This window comes from Acartia tonsa, chromosome 13 (genome assembly GCF_053477335.1).
Source record: "Acartia tonsa isolate MP-2025a chromosome 13, ASM5347733v1, whole genome shotgun sequence".
Lineage (NCBI taxonomy): Eukaryota > Metazoa > Arthropoda > Copepoda > Calanoida > Acartiidae > Acartia > Acartia tonsa.
The window spans coordinates 41,669,037-41,688,418 of NC_137272.1; the positions used below are offsets into that span (position 1 = coordinate 41,669,037).

General features: G+C 31.9%; 1 protein-coding gene across 1 annotated transcript; it reads right to left on the reverse strand.

Annotated features, from left to right (window-relative positions):
- Nucleotides 1-3,799: 3,799 nt before the first annotated feature.
- On the reverse strand, nucleotides 3,800-5,534 carry LOC145303990 (uncharacterized). The gene is made up of 2 exons (XM_080145733.1): nucleotides 5,116-5,534; nucleotides 3,800-4,586 (listed from the first exon to the last, which is right to left on the reverse strand). The coding sequence occupies exons 1-2, from the start codon at nucleotides 5,522-5,524 to the stop codon at nucleotides 4,195-4,197; spliced, it is 801 nt and encodes a 266-aa protein (XP_080001859.1). The 5' UTR covers nucleotides 5,525-5,534; the 3' UTR covers nucleotides 3,800-4,194.
- Between the last annotated feature and the right edge of the window lie 13,848 nt (nucleotides 5,535-19,382).

Below are 19,382 nucleotides of genomic sequence, written 5' to 3' on the forward strand. Positions count from 1 at the left end.
AGTGTATTTTCTAACGGCATGAGAAAAGGAGAAGACATGTTCTTCCAATTTCAATTTAATTGAATATTCAAAGTAATGAAAAAAAATAAAACAAATAAATCAGAATGGAGTTAACAATTTCTTTCTTTGGACTAAATCCCAAGAGGCAAGGGGCAAAGCCACTTTTAACAAGGATGACAACATCCATAAAAGCGAAGCTCTGAAACGGAAGGACAAACGAACATTAACATTTGTAGTATATCAGCTATGAAATAGCACATAATAAAAGTATAAAAGTCGAAACAAATTTGCAAGTAAATTTGATAACAAATTTTCTTAAATACAGGATAGTGTTAAAGGACATACTTACATTTTTAAGACTTGATTATAGAGAAGCATCGCTTATAACACTGATTCTAACCTGTTAAAATCAACGAAAAGAGCTACGGACGGACATACAGACGGACTAATCCTAATTATAGAAAAGCTTAGCTGTTAAAAAATGGTGTTGCCCTAGTACTATATGAATTAGATTGGATATTGGCGCTGTTTCTTTTTCTAATTTTGTTTTCTTATAATGCCACATTGTAAGATATTGTAATCCATATACATCTGTTGCTAGTTGTTTTCTAGCTCACACAAAATTTATTTGGAGAATATTAAAAACAAGGAATAAGTTAGAAATAAAACAAAAATGGATATGATAGGTAATACCTAACTTAAATTTTTATATATTTACAATGGTAAGTCCTATTATCTTTTGCTTTTAAAGACCTATGATAGACTTATATGGCTATCTTGTAAAAAACCAAGCAATATTATGCCCCGCTATGCATATGTACTTCTTTGTTTCCTTTTACTTCAGACATTATTATTGTTTGTTTGATTTAAACAAAGCATTTGATGTTTTCTTATTTATAAATATTATTTGTGTATTGTTTCATAGCCTAATGAAAATTAAAGAAATAAAAGTATTTGTAAAACAAAATCAATTTGATGGACAGTTTTAGATGTAAAGTGCCTCAGAGCAAAAAAAATGATTGTTTGATTAAAAGAAAGCATTTGATTGTGTTACTATGGATAAATAGTTTCTTACTTTGTGGAATTTAATCAGAGTAATTAAAGGCTTCCCTGTTTTTATAGAAAAACAAAATTACTTTTAAAATCGAAATTACTTTATTAATTTGTCTGTCTGTATGTCCTTCTTTTTGTCTGTAACGAAAAATTATCTTGTAATCATGCTGTAATCTACCTAACTATTTAACATTTTTTTCTGATAGCCTATTGATATTGTTACTAAAATCTACTTTTGGCCCAACCGTAATTTATTTTCTTGATCTCTAACATCAAGGATGACACAATAAAAACTGTCCCGAATTTGTATTAATTTTGAGGAACACGACTCCAGTTACGTCATATTTTTCTTTCCCGAAAAAGGGAAGGGGGAAAGAAAAAAAGGGAAGGGGGGAAGAAAAAAGAGATGGGAGAAAAGGGGGTTTTCCCCATCTCTTTTGAAGAGATTTTCTTCCCCCCTTCCCTTTTTCGGGAAAGAAAAATATGACGTCACTGGAGTTGTGTTCCTCAAAATTAATACAAATTCGGGATAGTTTTTATTGTGTCTCAAGGATGATGTAGTATTGTGAGGAAATAGGCTTTTTACAGCTTCATTGTGATACATAGTTTTCATTTTTAACAATCCATCATGTGTTTTTCTGTTCAAAAATTCAAAAGCAATTCGATGAGCCACTCATCTGCTTATCTACTTATGGTTTTTAATAGCTTAGCTACTGTACAATTTATATTTTACAAAAAGATATTTCGCCATTTAAAATAAAAGGTTTGGTTCGTGTTATATGGTTTTGCGAACATAAAAATTAATAAAAAGAAAAATATATTTGACTTAAAAATCACGAAACCTGTCAGGGAAATTTCTATAATACAAAGAATAATGATGCCTGTCTGTCCATCCGTCTGAAGCTGAAGAACTCGGTAACCACTGAACCAATTGGAGTCTACTCTTCAGGGAATATACCTTACCTACTAGTTGTCCTTTAGGGGTTTTGGGATATTTTATTTGGGAGGAGAGAGGGACACACCCAACCCCCCCAAAAAAAACAAAAAAATCTTTCCAGTATCAGGATCTGTGTGTGTCTGTACCAAAGGATCTCGCTAACCGCTGAACTGAAATGGTTCTCCTTAACAATGTAGCTTCTCACAGGTCCTGGTAGTGATAATAACAATATATTATATATAGAATTTGAAGTTATTATGAAATTAAATTGCTTTAAAACAATAAAACAATGATTTAAAAGATACGTTATTAGAGAGATGCTACTCTTATATCTGAGACTTAACTACAGACGTAGAAAACCTATAAAAGGATTTTAAAATCTTCTTTTTATCATATTAGGTTTCTTTAATCCCTCATCTAAGAAATGTTTGGGGGGAATTTTTGACACTTCTGTAATTGATATATTAAAACTTTTGGATCTACTGCAGTTCACGGTAAAATATTGCTGGTAACGAATATTGCTAAAAAAATAAGAATTTTAAAGGCTGCTAGCTGCCAAACGGCTGAACGTACAGATCATACCCGCACACCATTTTAAGCGGCATAAGAAGGCCTACAAATAATCTGAAATAGCCAAGATCAAATGATGCAAAGGGAAAGCTTCACTGAAGAAAAACTGCGTAAAAAAGGTCTTTTTCGAGCATTTCTCTGCACTGCGAGATTACTATGCATTATTAATTTATTGCTATTCCAGATTATTTGTAGGCCTTCTTATGGCGCTTAAAACAGTGTGCTGGCATGATCTGTACATTCAGCCGTTTGGCAGCTAGCAGCCTTTAAAATTCATAAATTTTTAGCAATATTCGTAACCAGCAATATTTTACCGTGAACTGCAGTAGATCCAAACTTTTTATAAAGAATCTTTGCTGTTTAATAGCGAAGATGCTCTATACATTTGGTCTTAAAATTATATCGTTTCTGTTAAATATCGGGAAAGTGTTGGCTTCGAGATTGAATCGCACCGTGTCATGCAATAGACGTTAAAATAGAATCTCCAAATCCTTAAAATATTTACCAAAGAGTTTCAAAAGAAAAAAAAACTGTACAGGATGAACTTTTACACTATAGATTGACAATTTTTTTTACGAGCTACTGGTGTTAACGCTGCAACTTATTCACCTTAAAAACATTGTTTTTTTTGCGTCCATATGACGTTATGCTCCTTGTTTCTTATGTTGATCTAAAAATCGATAAATTCAATTAAAATGTGATACAAAGTTTCAGTGGAATTTAATTTCACACAAAAATTGTTAATCCTACAGCAATTCAGTTTAAAGTGTTATCACAAAACCACAAAATATTGAAATAATAAAAAATATTTACGACTGGATTTCAAAATTATTGTCACAATTTCCCTTATTTAGCATTGACAAAGATTTAGAAAAACGTCTTTAAATTTTTAAAAGCAAAGCTTTTCTATAATTAGAGTGTGTCCGTTCTTCCTTCCGTAGCTTTTTTTAGTTAATGTAGGCATGTTAGATTTGTCCTATCGATTTCAAACTTTGCATGGTGATACTATTTAAGAACATACTTACATTTTTAGGACTTGATTATAGAGATGCTTTCCTTATAACATTGTACTATGTTGTCATAGGAATTAGTATCTAACTACTACAGGAATCACCATGCAAAGTTTGGAATCGATAGGACAAATCTAACATGCCTAAACTAATAAAAAAGCTATCTGTTCCAGACGGACGGAAAGACCCTAATCATAGTAAAGGTCCGCTCTTAAAAATAAAAGTGTAATTTCAAATAAATAATATCTTTATTATCTTAATCATAGATACATATAATTCATGATATGATTTACATATAATGGATAGATATAATCTTTTTTAATAAATACATATTATAATAGTTATAATCTTTTTATAATAAATATAATTTATAATATAAATATACAATTTTATAATATTAATAAATATTTAGGATCTTAGTTTTATTTTTTTCGTTGAATAGTAGATAAGAATACTTGTAATATAGTAAGTAATGCTTTAGTTTTGGACATAATGTCGATTTAAATGTAATGTATAGAATGGTCATAATATATGACCTATTTTATCAAAAGCTTTGCTCCTGATGCTCCTGATGGAATTAATCTAGACCAGAATATGGTTTGTCTAGACCAGATTATAATTTGCCTAGAAAACATTTTCTTCCTGACTTTCCAGGATATTCTTGACGGCGGCATCAAAGTCAATATTGTCCACCTGGTTGAACAGGCACCACTGCTTGTGGATCTCGTCCTGCCTGGGAACCAGGATCTTGATGTCCTTGCACACCTTCTCGGGCACCTCGGTGATGCGAGTGTAGGAGGCCATGCCGCACTTGTTCGACTTGACCGGCTTGCACACCTGCTGGGGCTTGGCCACGCAGTCAGTTTGCACAAGGTCAACCTCGCCAAACATGACGTCGACATCGTTGTAGGGGACACTGATGGGCTTGCAGTCCATGGAGGGCTCGGGGAAGGGAACAGTCTTGCTGACGGGTTTGCATTCCTCCCAGGTTACCTCCTTGCAATCATCCTCATTACCTATAACAAAAATGAAATAATGATTAATACTTAAAAGTAATAGCAATTATATTCATATTCAAAGAAGCAGCATTATATAATATAATGATAATAAAATAACGATTATGGGGGTTTCTCTTCTATTGCATTGAACACGCAAACAAATTTTTTGATAGAGATAAAATGAATTATAAATGCTTATTCTAGGTTAGGTTAATAAGTAAAGGTAAGAAGAAGTCTGCATAAATAGTCTCTGTAGGGATATCAGTAAACTTAAAGCAGATTGCAGTGCATTGATAACTTTACAAAGTGTCTCAAAATCAGCCATGTGACGTCATAAAAATGAGGGAGAAGAGGAGAAGTGAGAAAGGAAACGCCTAAAAAAAGATGGATAATCCCTCATTATTATGAAGTCACATGGATGATTTTTTCAGACACTTAAAGTAAAGTTACATTGCATTGCATACAGACTTACATAGCAAAGAAAAGTAAGCTGTATAGAACATGTTTTGCGCTATGAAAATTGATGGAAAAGGAAAAAAAGTATTACCTGCCCAGACTTTCATACCCTTATCATCCAACTTCCAGAGCGTGGTACAATGGGTCTTGGTCACATTCTTGCATTCAAACACCTCCTTCACATGCTCCTTCATAACTGTAGTCTTCTCACATGCCGTCAGGTTGACCTCGTGAATAGCGGGAATATCCATCATGGTCCTCTCTTTGGTGACAGTGGTGGTACACTCAGGTACAACTAAAACATCACACTCCATGTTGATCACCTCCAGGCAGGCGGCCTCCGTCTTCTGTTCCACAACCTTGCGGATCTGGGTGGAGCAGATGGTCCGCACCTGCTCGGTGTCATACCTGGGCGTGTAGTCAACCAAAGGTTTGCAGAAGTTTTTGCCAGAGTAGGCGGAGCCGCAGAAAAGGGCCAGGACTATGAGGAGTCTGTTCATCTTGGTTGTTTGTGAGTGAATGTGAAATTTTCAGGAATTTGTTGCCTTTTTATATGCATATGATCAGGTTATGTTGAGCCTTCCCTTTTTTGTCAGTCAATAATTAACATTCTTTACTTCTCCTTTTTTGTTATGTCTCCACCCACTTCATAAATCACCCCCCCCCCCCCCCCACCCCTATCAAATAACTATCAATATTTAATCCCTTGACCTGAAATGGACCATATTTAACTGCATAATCCAGGTCATTTTTTACCCATCCTTTTTAATAGATTACCCCCCCCCCCCCTCCCAACTATTCCTCCACATATGTACTATGCCTTCCTTCCCTTTTCGGCATTTGCTCCATTATTAATAAACAACCACCTTGATTATATTTCTACTCCTCCCCATTCTTTCAAATTTTTTCACAATCTCTCTCTAACTGCCCCATCGCCCCCCCCCCCCCTAAATATTTTTTGATCAATAAAACTCACATATGTACTCTCAAAATTAATCCTTTGACCTGAAATGACCCAAAAATTTCATTACCTCGCGGTCAGCACATCAAAACCACAGGTGAAACGCCCATTTTTAAAAATAGACAACCTATTCTTTAACTCAAATTTATACATAAAGTATGATTTACTAACATTTTGTGAGATTAAACTTTTTGTTTAAAGTTTATACTCTAAAATTTCCGTTGTCTGTCAGTCAATTAAAAAAGCAAAGGGACTTTCTGTCCGTTTAAATCTAATAAATCACTGCATACTTTGGGAATTTACTATATATTTTGCAAACCATATCCTATTATATAAAGTAGTAAACTTTTTTGTCTTTAGCGAAGGATCTCACGACCGCTTAATCGAAATAGGGCCCAGGTTTGTTTAAGGTTATTTTTTTGTATAAAAAAGTTTGGTATGGTTTTAGACTATTTTTCTACCCTTCCATATCCCATCGAAAATAGAGAACCTAGGCACAGTCGCTAGTATTTCAAATAAAATTTTAATTTACAAAATTATTTAAAACTTTGTTTGAATAAAATTGCAATGCGAAATTTAGATAAACAAGGATGACAACATCCATAAAAGTGAAGCACTGAAACGGTAGGACAAACGGACATTAACACTTGTATAGTTTCAGAACTGAATGATCAGAATATAAATGTGTATGAGTCAAAGCAAAAGTAAATTTGTTGAAATACTGCTTGATACAGGACTTGATTATAGAGTTGATTCGCTTATTACATTATACTTTGTTGTCCCAGGAATCAACATACTAAAAATCAGATCAATCGGATGATTAGATCACATAAATATTTGTTTTTAAAAAAGTAAAAAAATAATGTTTAAAATAGACGTACGGACATTTTGGTGATGATTATAGAGTTGCTACGCTTTCACCATGCAAAATTTGAAGTCGATAGGACAATTCTAACATGCCTAAATTAACAAATTAACGTTCGGACGTACGGACGGACCGACCCTAATTATAGAAATGCTTCACTTTTAACAAGGATGACAACATTCATGGCTTTGGTACAAAGGAGCATTTTTGAAAGCGAAGCTTTTCTATAATTAGGGTCTGGCCGTCCGTCCGTACGTCTGGAACGGATATCTTTTTTCTTTAATTTATTCATGTTAGATTTACCCTATCAATTTCAAACTTTGCATGGTGATTCATGTAGTAGTTAGGTACGATTAAGAAAGTCTTAAAAATGTAAGTATGTCCTTAAACATTATCCTGTATTTAGGCAGTTTTACAACAAATTTAATTACAATTTTGTGTCAATTTTTCTACAATATTATGTTTATTCAGTTCTGACACTCTACAAGTGATAATGTTCGTTTGTCCTACCGTCGCTTTTATGTATGTTGTCATCCTTGTTCAACTTTGTTTGAATAATAGGATCACAACATTTATATTTTGGTACAAAGAACCATTTTTTACACATATAATAAGTAACTTATCGAACACAGTAATAGTGTCTGACTGATTATGACGTAACAAAAAAAATTAGCCAATGAGAGGCCACTATAAATTTTACCATTGGTCAATAACGGCCTCTCATTGGCTAATTTTTTTTTGTTACGTCATAATCAGTCAGACACTGTTACTGTGTTCTAACTTATCAGATAAGCTTCAATGCCAACATCAATGTCACATTACAGTAAAACACTAGTGGGATAAAGAGTTGAATAACTGTATCTCCCCATCGCAACCGCCCTGTGCAACCTTTCTATTGGCTCATTGAAAATCAACCGATGGTGTCTCTTATATTAACACAGCTAGGTAGCAGAAATTAATTTAGAAGCAGACGAAAGATGTCTTTGAAAAAGGAAGGAAGGTAGTTGTCTGTATATACATCTCTACTATAGATCTGTTGCGGTCACCATAGCAACTCACCTGTAATTAAATCTGGAAAATTCCCACTACTAAAACATAAAAAAATGGTTAAAGAATAAAATTTCTAAGACAAAATACACAATAAATTAGACTTATAATATTTTAAGTTACTTTAATCAACAAGGGTTATGGGAAGTTTGTCTCTAAGTGCTTAACGAGCGCAGAACCCTACCAACCCCTACCATTTATTTTTTTGAAATAAATTGAATAAAAGAGAGGGAAGTAGTAGGTTCTTCCTATGCCTAATACTGCAGCCTTGACCGACAGTGCCCTAACCCAGCGGGGCTTCGCACTACACAATATAACCAAACCTAACAAAGCCTATAGAGAAAAACAAATAAACGAAAAACATTTTGTTTCAAAATAAAATTAAGATTTAATGAAATAATTTAATTTCATTTAACTTTTTATTAGTTGCCTTGTTCGTTGTTGCCATGTTGTCCTTGTTAAAACTTAACCTGTATGTCGGTCTCTTTGTCAACAAGGTAGTTTTACCCAGGGACGGAGGGGACATTGGGCAGTTTATTCAATTAGTCTCAAAAGTTTTATACTATCGCTTTACTATGCGTTGGTTTAAAAACTTTGAGGACTTTTATTAAATTTTGATTGGTTGGTTCATTAAGTTAAATGATCAAAAGTTTCAATCACTAATTGTGTCCTACAAAAGGGGACGGTAATTTTGTTTGTCATAATTAGAGATGTACAACAATTTATCGGCCATTGTCTTATCCCTGAGTTAACCATTATTATTCTTGCATGAACGCCCAGTTTTAAAAGTATTTACAATCAAAAGTTGGGACAATAAAACCAATTTTTACAGTATAGAACATACCCGCACCCCCTTTAATCGAAAAAAATTGAAAATAATGGGAGAAGGTAGTTTTTCAATTGTTATTCTTTTATCTAAGGCTAGGTTTGTTTAGGTTAGCCACGCAGTGTTACGTAACCCGCAAAGGTGACTGAAAAAACCACCCCCATCCATTTAATTTTCAAATTACTTTAAAATTAAGAAAGGAATTCTGTGCTCTAAAGGCACTTTGAGGAAAAGCATCATAAAAAAACATTGACTTTGCGGTTGTAAGTTATTGAAATTTGATATTGATTTACTTCTAATCTCCTCCCCCCCTTATACATTTAAAATAGTAAAAACATGTCAAGCGCTTTTTGTAATAGCAGGTTTTAGGCTATTTAAACAACAGCCCTAAAATTTTCATATCAAATATTAGCAGCTACGCCCAAAATTTAAAAAAAATTGAAGTAGGGGGGGGGGGAAGTGATTATTTTATAGGAGCGAAGGTCTCTTGGGAGGGTGGTGTTACCCTCCTTCAAAATATTTATAAACCTTCCTGGGACCTATGAGAAGCTACCCTGTAAAGGAGAACTATAACGGTTCAGCGGTTAGCGAGATCCTTTGGTACAAACAGACAAACATCCTGTTACTTTATTATAAGGACTAGTAGATGTGCCCCTAGCATCTAAGGGCTCCATATTCAAAGGGATAGGATGGCCTAAAACATTACCAAGACTTTAAAAAATAGCCAAAAATCATCCCAGGAACTATGTGAAGCTTTCCAAAACTGGAGAACTCCATCGGTTCACTAATTGATAATATCGTCTCTTGCTTGAATGCAGAAACTACATAATTTATAAATTAGGGAGACGAAAATGAAATGGTAAGGAGTGAGAATTTCTCACCTGCTATCAATACTTTACAATTTTATCTCATTCTTGAAAAACAAGGATGACAACATCCATAAAAGCGAAGCTCTAAAATGGTATGACAGACAAACAGATTACTGTTTAAGGACATACTGACATTATAAGGACGGATATTTTGTTAACGATTATAGAGTTGCTACGCTTTCTGAATCGTACCTTTCTACTACAGGAATCGTCATGCAAAGTTTTAAATCGATAGGCCAATTTTAACAAGCCTAAATTAACGAAAAAAGCTAGCCGTTACGGACGGACGGACGTACGGACGGGCTGGCCCTGATTATAGAAAAGCCTCGCCTTTAAAAACTCGAGAGTACTCTTCATTCAAGGTATGTCCGTAAGTTTGATATTAGTTGTTATGTTATTAGTTCGGGGGGGGGGGCTTGCTTTTCTTTTGTTTGTTTATAGCAGTAACTCGCGTTGGTAGTCTCGCAGGGTTATAGCTCAGCGGTCATAGGCTCATAGGGGTAAGGGCATAACTAAAAAACACCCATCCGTTATTTTCTATATATTTGAAAAATAAAAAAAAGGGCGGGGGGGGGGGAAGGGGTTGGTTTATCAAAGCTAAAAGGGCACCAAGTATTTTAATAAACTTTTGTTCTTCCAATAAATATCATTGTGTAAAGGTTATAACATGTTTAGTGTATTGTGGATTTTAAAGTAAAAAGGTTATTTCATTTTTTAACGACTATAAAAAATTTGGATCATGGAAGGAACACGAAGTAGCGGATTTTATCGTATTTTCACTGTAGCTTTTGATTATTTTAGGTTAGGTAAGTGTTAATGATTTTTACTTAGAGTTAGGAAATCAACAACGAAATAATTTCGGAAAAAAAAATCACGAAGCCTATACATTAATATAGCTTTGTTGGGGGCGAAACATCGTAAAATTGACGACCTCTCCATTTGCCCCCCCAAATGTTATTTTAGATTTATTTTGCTTTTTGGTTATACCTTATTCCTAGGAAATAGACCCCGCAGAGTTAGAGCCCCCGCAGAAATATAGGCTAGAAATAGGAGAACATATGACGAAACCCGCTACTTCGTTTTCTTTCCATGATTCAAAAAGTCATTTAACATTAATATCAAAGAGAATTTAATTAATTCTCGAATCAGCAAAATCACAGAAAGTGTAAAATAGTTATTTCTTTCATCGTATTATAAACCGCTTTTCGCGGATATAGAATAAACATTATAAGATTAAAACTAGTATTTTTAGCCCCGAGGTGCCGAAGGCACCGGCTAAAAAACTGGTTTTAATCTTATGAGTTTACATTACTATATTCGTAGTAAGCTGGATATAATTCGGTGCTAGACATAGTTTTTTTCGTATGGATCAGAACCGGTTCCTATCCACCGGATTCGAATGAATACGAGAAAAATTGTTCCAATCCTTGTTTCAAAATCCTATAAAATTTTGTACAAATTGAAAGATAATCCAATGGTCTTTACATAAGGACCTTTCTCACTATAGATATATTATATATTAGAGTAGTAATGTGCTTTTTAAATGCGCACAATAAATTCTTATAATAGAGTAACAGGATATATGTTTTTTTTTGTTGGTACAGAAGGATCTTGCTAACCGCTGAACCGATGTGGTTCTACTCCTCATATTTATAACTAAATTTATAACTAAATTGGGGGAGGGTAAAAAAATTCAAGCCCCCCTCCTTAAGTGCCCCTAGAGGCCTCTAAAGGGCGTGGCCTCTAGTGTAGTATAAAGTTCATAAACATAATAGAAACTCACCCATTGAACTTTGTTCCAATTTGGGATTTTTTTTATTCAAATTAAATTATTAGAGGAAAAAAATAAGGAAGACATTCAATAAAAATTCCCCTTAAATACATCAAAGTTAAACGAATTAGGGATACTTGAATTTTAAGACTCTATTATAGAGATGCTTCGCTTATCCTTAATATAAAGTAACAAGGAAATTTGTGGGAAGCTGAAGATCTCGGAAACTACTTGTCTGTATTGGTTGTGTTTTTCAGGTAATATTTATGAATATACAGGGATGGTTTTAAGCTGTTTTCAGAACTCTCCCACCCTCTCCCCTAAAGGCTAGCTTGGGTTAAATCAAATAGCAACATAAACTAAAATTTTCTAAATAGTGTTAAACTGTTACAGGAATCATCATGCCCAGTTCGAAATCATTAGGACAACTCTAACAGGCATAAATTAACGAAAAAAGGCACCGACCCTTAATGTAGAAATGATTCGCTTTGACTAAATAAATTCGAATGATAATACAAATAAACCGAAAGAGATAAAATAAAATAATACTTTTATATAAAATCATAAAAAGCCAATTATGAAATTATATTGCTACTTTAAATAAATCTCTTTTCCCGACAGAGGGGTGTAAATTTTAAAGAATTCTAAAATTTTATTAGATTTATTTCTGAGGGAAAATTTGATGAATTAAATTAGATTAGATTAGCATTGAATGAATCTTAAGAAATGAAAGAAATTTTAAAATCCAACATGTTTATAGAATGTATAGAAAAACAAGGATGAAAACATCCATAATATCAAGGCTCTGAAACGTAAGGAAAAACGAACATCAACACTTTTAGGTTGCTAATTGAAAACCACTGATCTCTAACAGAAGCTGATATACAGGCTTCTTTATGTAAAAAAAAACAAGGATGACAGCATTCATAAAAGCGAAGCTTTGAAACGGTAGGACAAACGAACATTAACACTTGTAGAGTATCAGAACTGAATAAGCAGAATATTAAGTCTGAACAATATGTAAATTATACTCTGTTGTCCTAGAAATCAGTATTCCTAAAATAAGATGAAATGCTAATTATATCATGCACAAAGATGTTGTCTGGTAACGTTTGTATAGCAACTAACTGTTATAGGAATCAGCCTGCAAAGTTTAAAATCAATATGACAATTCTAACATGTCTAAACTAACAGAAAGAGCTAACCCTAATGATAGAAAAGCTTCGCTTTTAACAACAATTCTTGCTATATTGTTTTCTGTATTTTCTGAGTTCAATAACAATTCATTATATTTTGAAAATTATTTGTCACGTATCCAAAAGGCATTGCTAATTTTGGACATTATTGTCCTTTATTTACCATTTTTGCTCTATTATACAATTTTTTTCTTCAGAAGATGTAAAATATTGGATATGCGTTCATTATCGCATGGTAATCACTTTGTCAAAGTTTTAACCTTCCCAGATTAGAGTAAAACACTAGAGGGAGAAATGATTAACTGTAGTTCCCTATCGCAAAGACCTTGTGCTGACTCTAAATTGGGTCTTTGAAAATCAACCAAAGGTAACGGGAATATTAACAAGTAGCCAAGTAGCAGAAAACAATTTGTTAGCAGACGAAAAAGGTAATTGAAAAAGGTAGAGAGGTATTTATCTGTATATACATCTATACTATAGATCTGTTCTTCCTAGGACCTTTGAGAAGCTACAATGTAAAGGAGAATCATATCGGTTCAGCGGTTAGTGAGATCCTTTGCTACAGACAGACAGACAAACATGCAGTTATTTTTATGTAAGGACATGATTATATGCCTTTGTATTAATATGTGGAGGTGAATACACACCAAAATATTGAGCTTGTATGAAATATAGTCGCCCATAATCTAGATACAACAATTTGTATACCTATGTATTACTCTGCGGAAATGAATGCACACCAAAATATTGGACTTGGATGAAATATAGTCGCCCATAATCTAGATACGACAATTTTTATCACAAATACTTTATCTGGAAAATGATAAAGTTAAGTGCGACTACTTTTCATAGGATATAAAATATTATGCTTTTAGCCAACTTTATGGTATTTTATAGAAGCAAAGCCACTATACAATTATGCGTATTTGTGTGTATGAATGTTAAATATAATTTCTCATCTCATCATTGTAATTAAAGTATTGTAAAGCAGTGCAAAAACAAATTAGATTATTACATTTCTGTAAAAAAAATAATTCGTATGGTGTGATTTCATCTTGGAGTGGCTTCGGCTGATCGGTGCGTGATTTTAGTGGTTGTTTTCTGTTTTAGCCACTAATTGCAAAGAGCTGAACAATTTGTTGTGATTGCGTTTATAGCTTTGTCAAAGCTATGTGGGTTACTGCTTAGGCGAAGTAAGGCTAGGAGTAGCTATTGCTAAAGGTGGCTGATTTAAATTTGAATTGTCTGCATTAATCATCTTCCCTAGCATTACTAAAGTAAAGTAATTTAATTTTTTGGCACAGAGCAGCAAGATACGAAATTTCACTATGCATAGGATAGATTTATTCAATATTAGACTTGAGAATAAAGAACAAATTTTTAAAGTGAACTATTTGATATTGAAATCAGGTAGAGGGCTGTGTTCATTTTGATTGAATTCAAAATTATTTTAATATCAAATATTTTCAAAAGTTTCTATTGTATCTTTATGAAATCAATATGTAAACACTTTTTTGACTTAAACTGTAATACAACAGAGTCCCTTCCTTATACTGTAGTCAAATATTTAAATTTTTTAAAAGAATTATTAGAATATTTTCAGTAATTATTTCATTGAAAAAGATTGACCTACATACCTATAAAATTCATATCTTTGATCTTAACTGAAATCATCTTTCTTTAAAAATAGAACCAAATCAGTCCAGGAATTAGAAACATGTTTTTTTATATTTACATACAAACAAACATCCTAATTCTTTTATATTAGAATATACGGGTATAGTCCCTTTCGTGGCAACGCACCTTAAGGGGGCGATTCTTCGTATTTTTCACAGTAGCTTTTATCCTATTTCTAGCCCCTGCAGGGCCAATTGCCTAACCCTGTGGGACAATCACCTAACCCAATATAACCTAACCTAACCTAAAATAACCTATAAAAAGCAATTTTAAAAATACGACGAATCGCCCCTTAAGGGGCGTTGCCACGAAAGGGACTAACCCAAATAGACTCCATTTTGCATTTTACATTATTTGTGTATCAATTTCTGTTTTTATGTGCATGTATATATTTTTGGCATGTATGCTTTTATGGACCATTTAACCCATGGATCTCAAGAGATAAGACAATGGATGATAAATTGATTAACATGTCCAATGATGATACACAAAATTTGCATTCTTATATAAACAACCCCTTAAATAGTGGATGCAAATATTCATTTATTTCCCTGAGGTAGTCATTTATTTCCCTGAGGTAACATTTTTATGCTAAAATAACTCATTTCTTTAAAATATGTTTTAGTATAAAGAAATGTTCTATCGGTTTCAAACCTTTTCCATTCGATAGAGTTTCCCGACTTTGGAAAAACTGTCAGACCTATTTTTGAAATTCAATCTGTGAATAAAGGGTATCCAACACATATCCCATATTCGATTCCCCCTGTTTAGATTCCCACAAACGGATTCCCAGAAATCCGATTCCCCTAATGTTGAATATCTTATGTTATTCTTTTCCCCATGAAACTTTGGCCTGATGCACTTAGCCTAAATGCCATAAATCCATGAGATCATATTCGCTTTCGAAAATTAGCTCCACATCAAATATCCATAAACACAATGTTCTTTTATTAGCAAGAGTTTTGACATGTGATACAAACTTTGCATTTGATTGGTGTTGTAGAAGATTTTTTTCAAAATTTTTTTAAAAAAATTAAATTTTTACTATGAAACAAAATCTTTGAAATTAAATTGACCAATAATTCAAAGATTTTTCTATTTAATTTGGAAGATTTTTTTGTTTTTAATTTTAATGTTCAATAAAAAAAATGACTACCTCAGGGAAAAAATGAAAATTAAAAACCAAAATTAAACCACATTTTAGCATAAAAATGAGTTTTTGTTTAAATGAGAATGATATTCCTATCCAGTTTTTTGTTAATACCCCATTTCCTGTAGCTCAGTTCAGAATAATCAAATGAAAATTTAAAGAACCTAAAGTTTTCGCGCCAATGAATAAAATAAAGTAGTTAAAAAACTTTGGATACCAGTGTTAAATTTGCAGTCCATTGTTCCCTCCCTCCCTATTCAACCAGTCTCATATCGAAACATTCAGTAAAATAATTTTGGAATGATTTTTTTTTGTTTAGCAAAGTTCAAAATATTTGGATGTATACTGTATAGTCTATGCAAAAGTCCATTTTACTGCTGCTTTTATGAAAGCTTCCCACTTGTCTTGATATTATGTTTTGCCTATAATAATTTTTTCTTCAGTCTCTTATTCCATTCAATGTAAGATTTGTTTGAGATTTGCATTTTATTCCAATATTGATTAAAATTCCTTGATTTTATTTTAGTTGAATCGATCCCGCCCATTTTAGTTTTAAAAAGAAAAAGGAAAGAGAGGAGATACATTATTATTGCTACATTGCAAAGTAGAACCATATCGTTTCAGTGGTTTGGGATATCCTTCGGTATAGACACAAATCCTGTTACTTTTGTATAAGAATGACCATACACATTTCATTTACAGTTACCATATCCCTGTCTTCTGTGCATACTGTTTATTCCAAACTGCTTAGCATAAGCTAAATGATACTATAAGAATACACATAGACATCATATATTCCTTTTTATTCTTGCAGTAGACATATTAGTACTAGAATACACATAGACATCATATATTCCTTTTTATACTTGCAATAGACATATTAGCAGTAGACTGCATACATACATTATATATTCCTTTTTATACTTGCAATAGACATATTAGAACTAAACTGCCTTATAGACATTTGTTCTCCTTTTGATACTTCTAATAGACATACTAATAATATATTTCATTTAATAATTGTTTATTCTTTTTTATACTTGCAATAGACATATTAGTAGTAGACTGCATACATCATTATATATTCCTTTTTATACTTGCAATGGTCATATTAATAATAGCCTGTATATAGAAATTATATATTCATTTCTATTCTTGCAATAGACATATTAATACTAGACTGTAAAAAGAGATTATAAATTTCTTTTTATATTTACAATAAACATATGAAAAAAATAGCATTAGTCTACATGACAGAAGTAAATATATCACTCTAAATTATCTCTAATACTTTGTTACAATAAACATAACATTAGTCTACATAGTATAAGTCTGTATATCACTCTAAATTATCTCTAGTCTTTTCTTACAATAAACATAACATTAGTCTGTAGGATATAAGTCTGTATATCACTCTAAATTATCGCTAATATTTTGTTACAATGAACATAACATTAGTTTACATGGCAGAAGTAAGTATATCACTCTAAAATATCTCTAATATTTTGTTACAATAAACATAACATTAGTCTACATGGCACAACACAGCACATTACATCCAGACTTATGGAAAATTAATGTTTAAACAGTGAATATTTAAAACGAGTCTTTTCTTCATATACTTTTTCTGTCACTACACTGTAAATAAACCTAAAAATACTTTAATATTGGAGGCTGGCAAGTTGAAAATCACGATTATAAATTTTAGATAGATATTAAATAATCAGCGATTTCTCTTAGAAATTTTTTTCTTCAATTTTTGTACCCCCCCCCCCTGACAAAACTATGACTCTGGCTAAGAATGATAGTTAGGTTAGGTTATTGTTATAGGCTTGGGGACCGAGCGCTGCGGCTAGGCTGGATAGGGAACCGAGCGCTGCGGCTAGGCAGGCTAGGGGGCCGAGCGCTGCGGCTAGGCTGACTAGGGGGCCTAGCGCTAATAGGATAATACCAAATAATCTTATAATGAACTGATTCATATTATAATACTTAATAAAGGTGGTTTCCCCCATATAGATTTTGGACAAAAAACAAACAAAAAAGGGATTTTTTATGATTATTGAATGTGAGAATGAAAGAAAATCCCTAAAAAAAGAGATGGCTTGTTCTTTGTTATTGAAACTTCATACGAATATAAGGTTGGCTGTTGCTATTTATTAGGGTTGTTAGGATACAACCCTTTCTTTACTTAAATCTACTGACTGATCCACTCTTTTTTTACTTTTTAACATTTTACAACCCATAACGTACCTCTAAAAATACATCTCAATATGTTTATGAGCTCTATTTTATAAAATACTTGAAAAAAAATATCTTTCTGCATTTATCATATTTATGTTCATGAATAAAATATGAATTCTGTTGTTTGTTGTTTTTATCTATCTTCGTATAGTATATTTTAAATATAAACTACATTTTAAAGTAAACTAAATGTTAATTTTTAGCACTAGAATGACGTTAAAAAATGTCTAATTAAAAAAATAATCTGTTTACACTTTTATTTGTTTTATTAGTTTAGGATATTATTCATGTTTAGAGTCCTACCAAAATCTTGAATTAATTACCTTTATAATACTTTGAAATCCGTTAATTAATTAACAAGGAAATTATGACTTACTCTACCATTGCTACAGTTAGCAAGACAAATCTTCAGTCAAACCTCCTACTACTTTAGTTTGCATATTGTATATTCTATTATGTGAATTTAACTGGTTCATGGTAGAGATAATAATAATGAATTCCATGCCAAATACTTCCAAGGGAATTCAAACTTTGAACATTTAATAACATAGATTGGCCAATAACAACCCTTTCACATTATTACAAATCTTGTAGAGAGGAAAAAAAAGAAAGTTGCTTGTGAATTGCTATAAATTTGACATGAGCTTCATACTAGGATACGTTTTTTTTATCTTATAAAGCATTACAAAATTTTGTTACATTTTTTTCAATAAAACTTTGATTTAAAAATACACATCAGTTTAATAATTAATGAAAAATTTAATATTGAAAATGCGCTGCTAATCTTGTTTTTTTTTCAAATACTTTTGTTTACACTCATTTGTTTATATTTTTATAATTAAAAATATATAAAATTTCCAAATGATAAAAATCCAATAACATTCTTATCACTTTTTAATGCGTTTCAAACACAGAAATGTGATTCCTATGTACTTACTTTTTAAGTTTTCAAGAATTTTTTTATAGATAAATAGCTTTTCTTAAATTTTATATGTCTGTACTGTACATCTCAAAGCCTAATATATTGCTAATCAGCTGAATTTTTTTCAGGGAAAGATACTAACTGGTCATTCCAAGATTTAATTGATATAAATACAACAATGAATCAGGTAAAATAAAAATCTGGTAGATGCAATAAATAGTAAGTAACACAAATAAAAGACTAATTGACATTATCAGCTTCCCAAGGTAAAATTTTAAGATAATGATAAATGATGAATCGACCAATTTAAAGTACATGAAACTGTATATTGAAAGTATTGATTATATTTTTTATTGATTCAAACTTAAAATATTGTTATAAAATTTTGCTATTAAAATTCAATCAGCAATTAAAATAGATACTTGCAATATTATACATATTTATTGAAAGACTGATATAAAGTAAGGAAATTATGCTTTATAGACCCCACTTTAAAAGTAAAAATGCATTTTCACAATTAGCTGTTTGCAATTAATGAAAAATGAATCAAATTAATAATACAATTTATATTTTTTAACTGTCATTCAATATCAATATGGATAAAATGCTTTGATTATTCTGTTTTTTCTTATTTTTAATTTTAAAATTAATAAATGTTAAACACATCTTAATATGAGTAGTTCATAGGAATAAAGATAGAAGTTTGGGAAGAGAAAAATCTCTGCCACGCCAACATTCCTATGGATTTGAATTATGTATTTTTTTGGTCACTCTTTATTTGTTTTATATTTATTTAGTCAATAAATTAAAACAAAAATTCAATTATTTGTTTT

Coding starts and splice junctions, on each gene's coding strand:
- LOC145303990 (XM_080145733.1), bottom strand. CDS start 5,524: ATGAACAGACTCCTCATAGTCCTGGCCCTTTTCTGCGGCTCCGCCTAC. Junction 4,587..5,115: donor GGGTATGAAAGTCTGGGCAG/GTAATACTTTTT, acceptor TTTTTGTTATAG/GTAATGAGGATGATTGCAAG.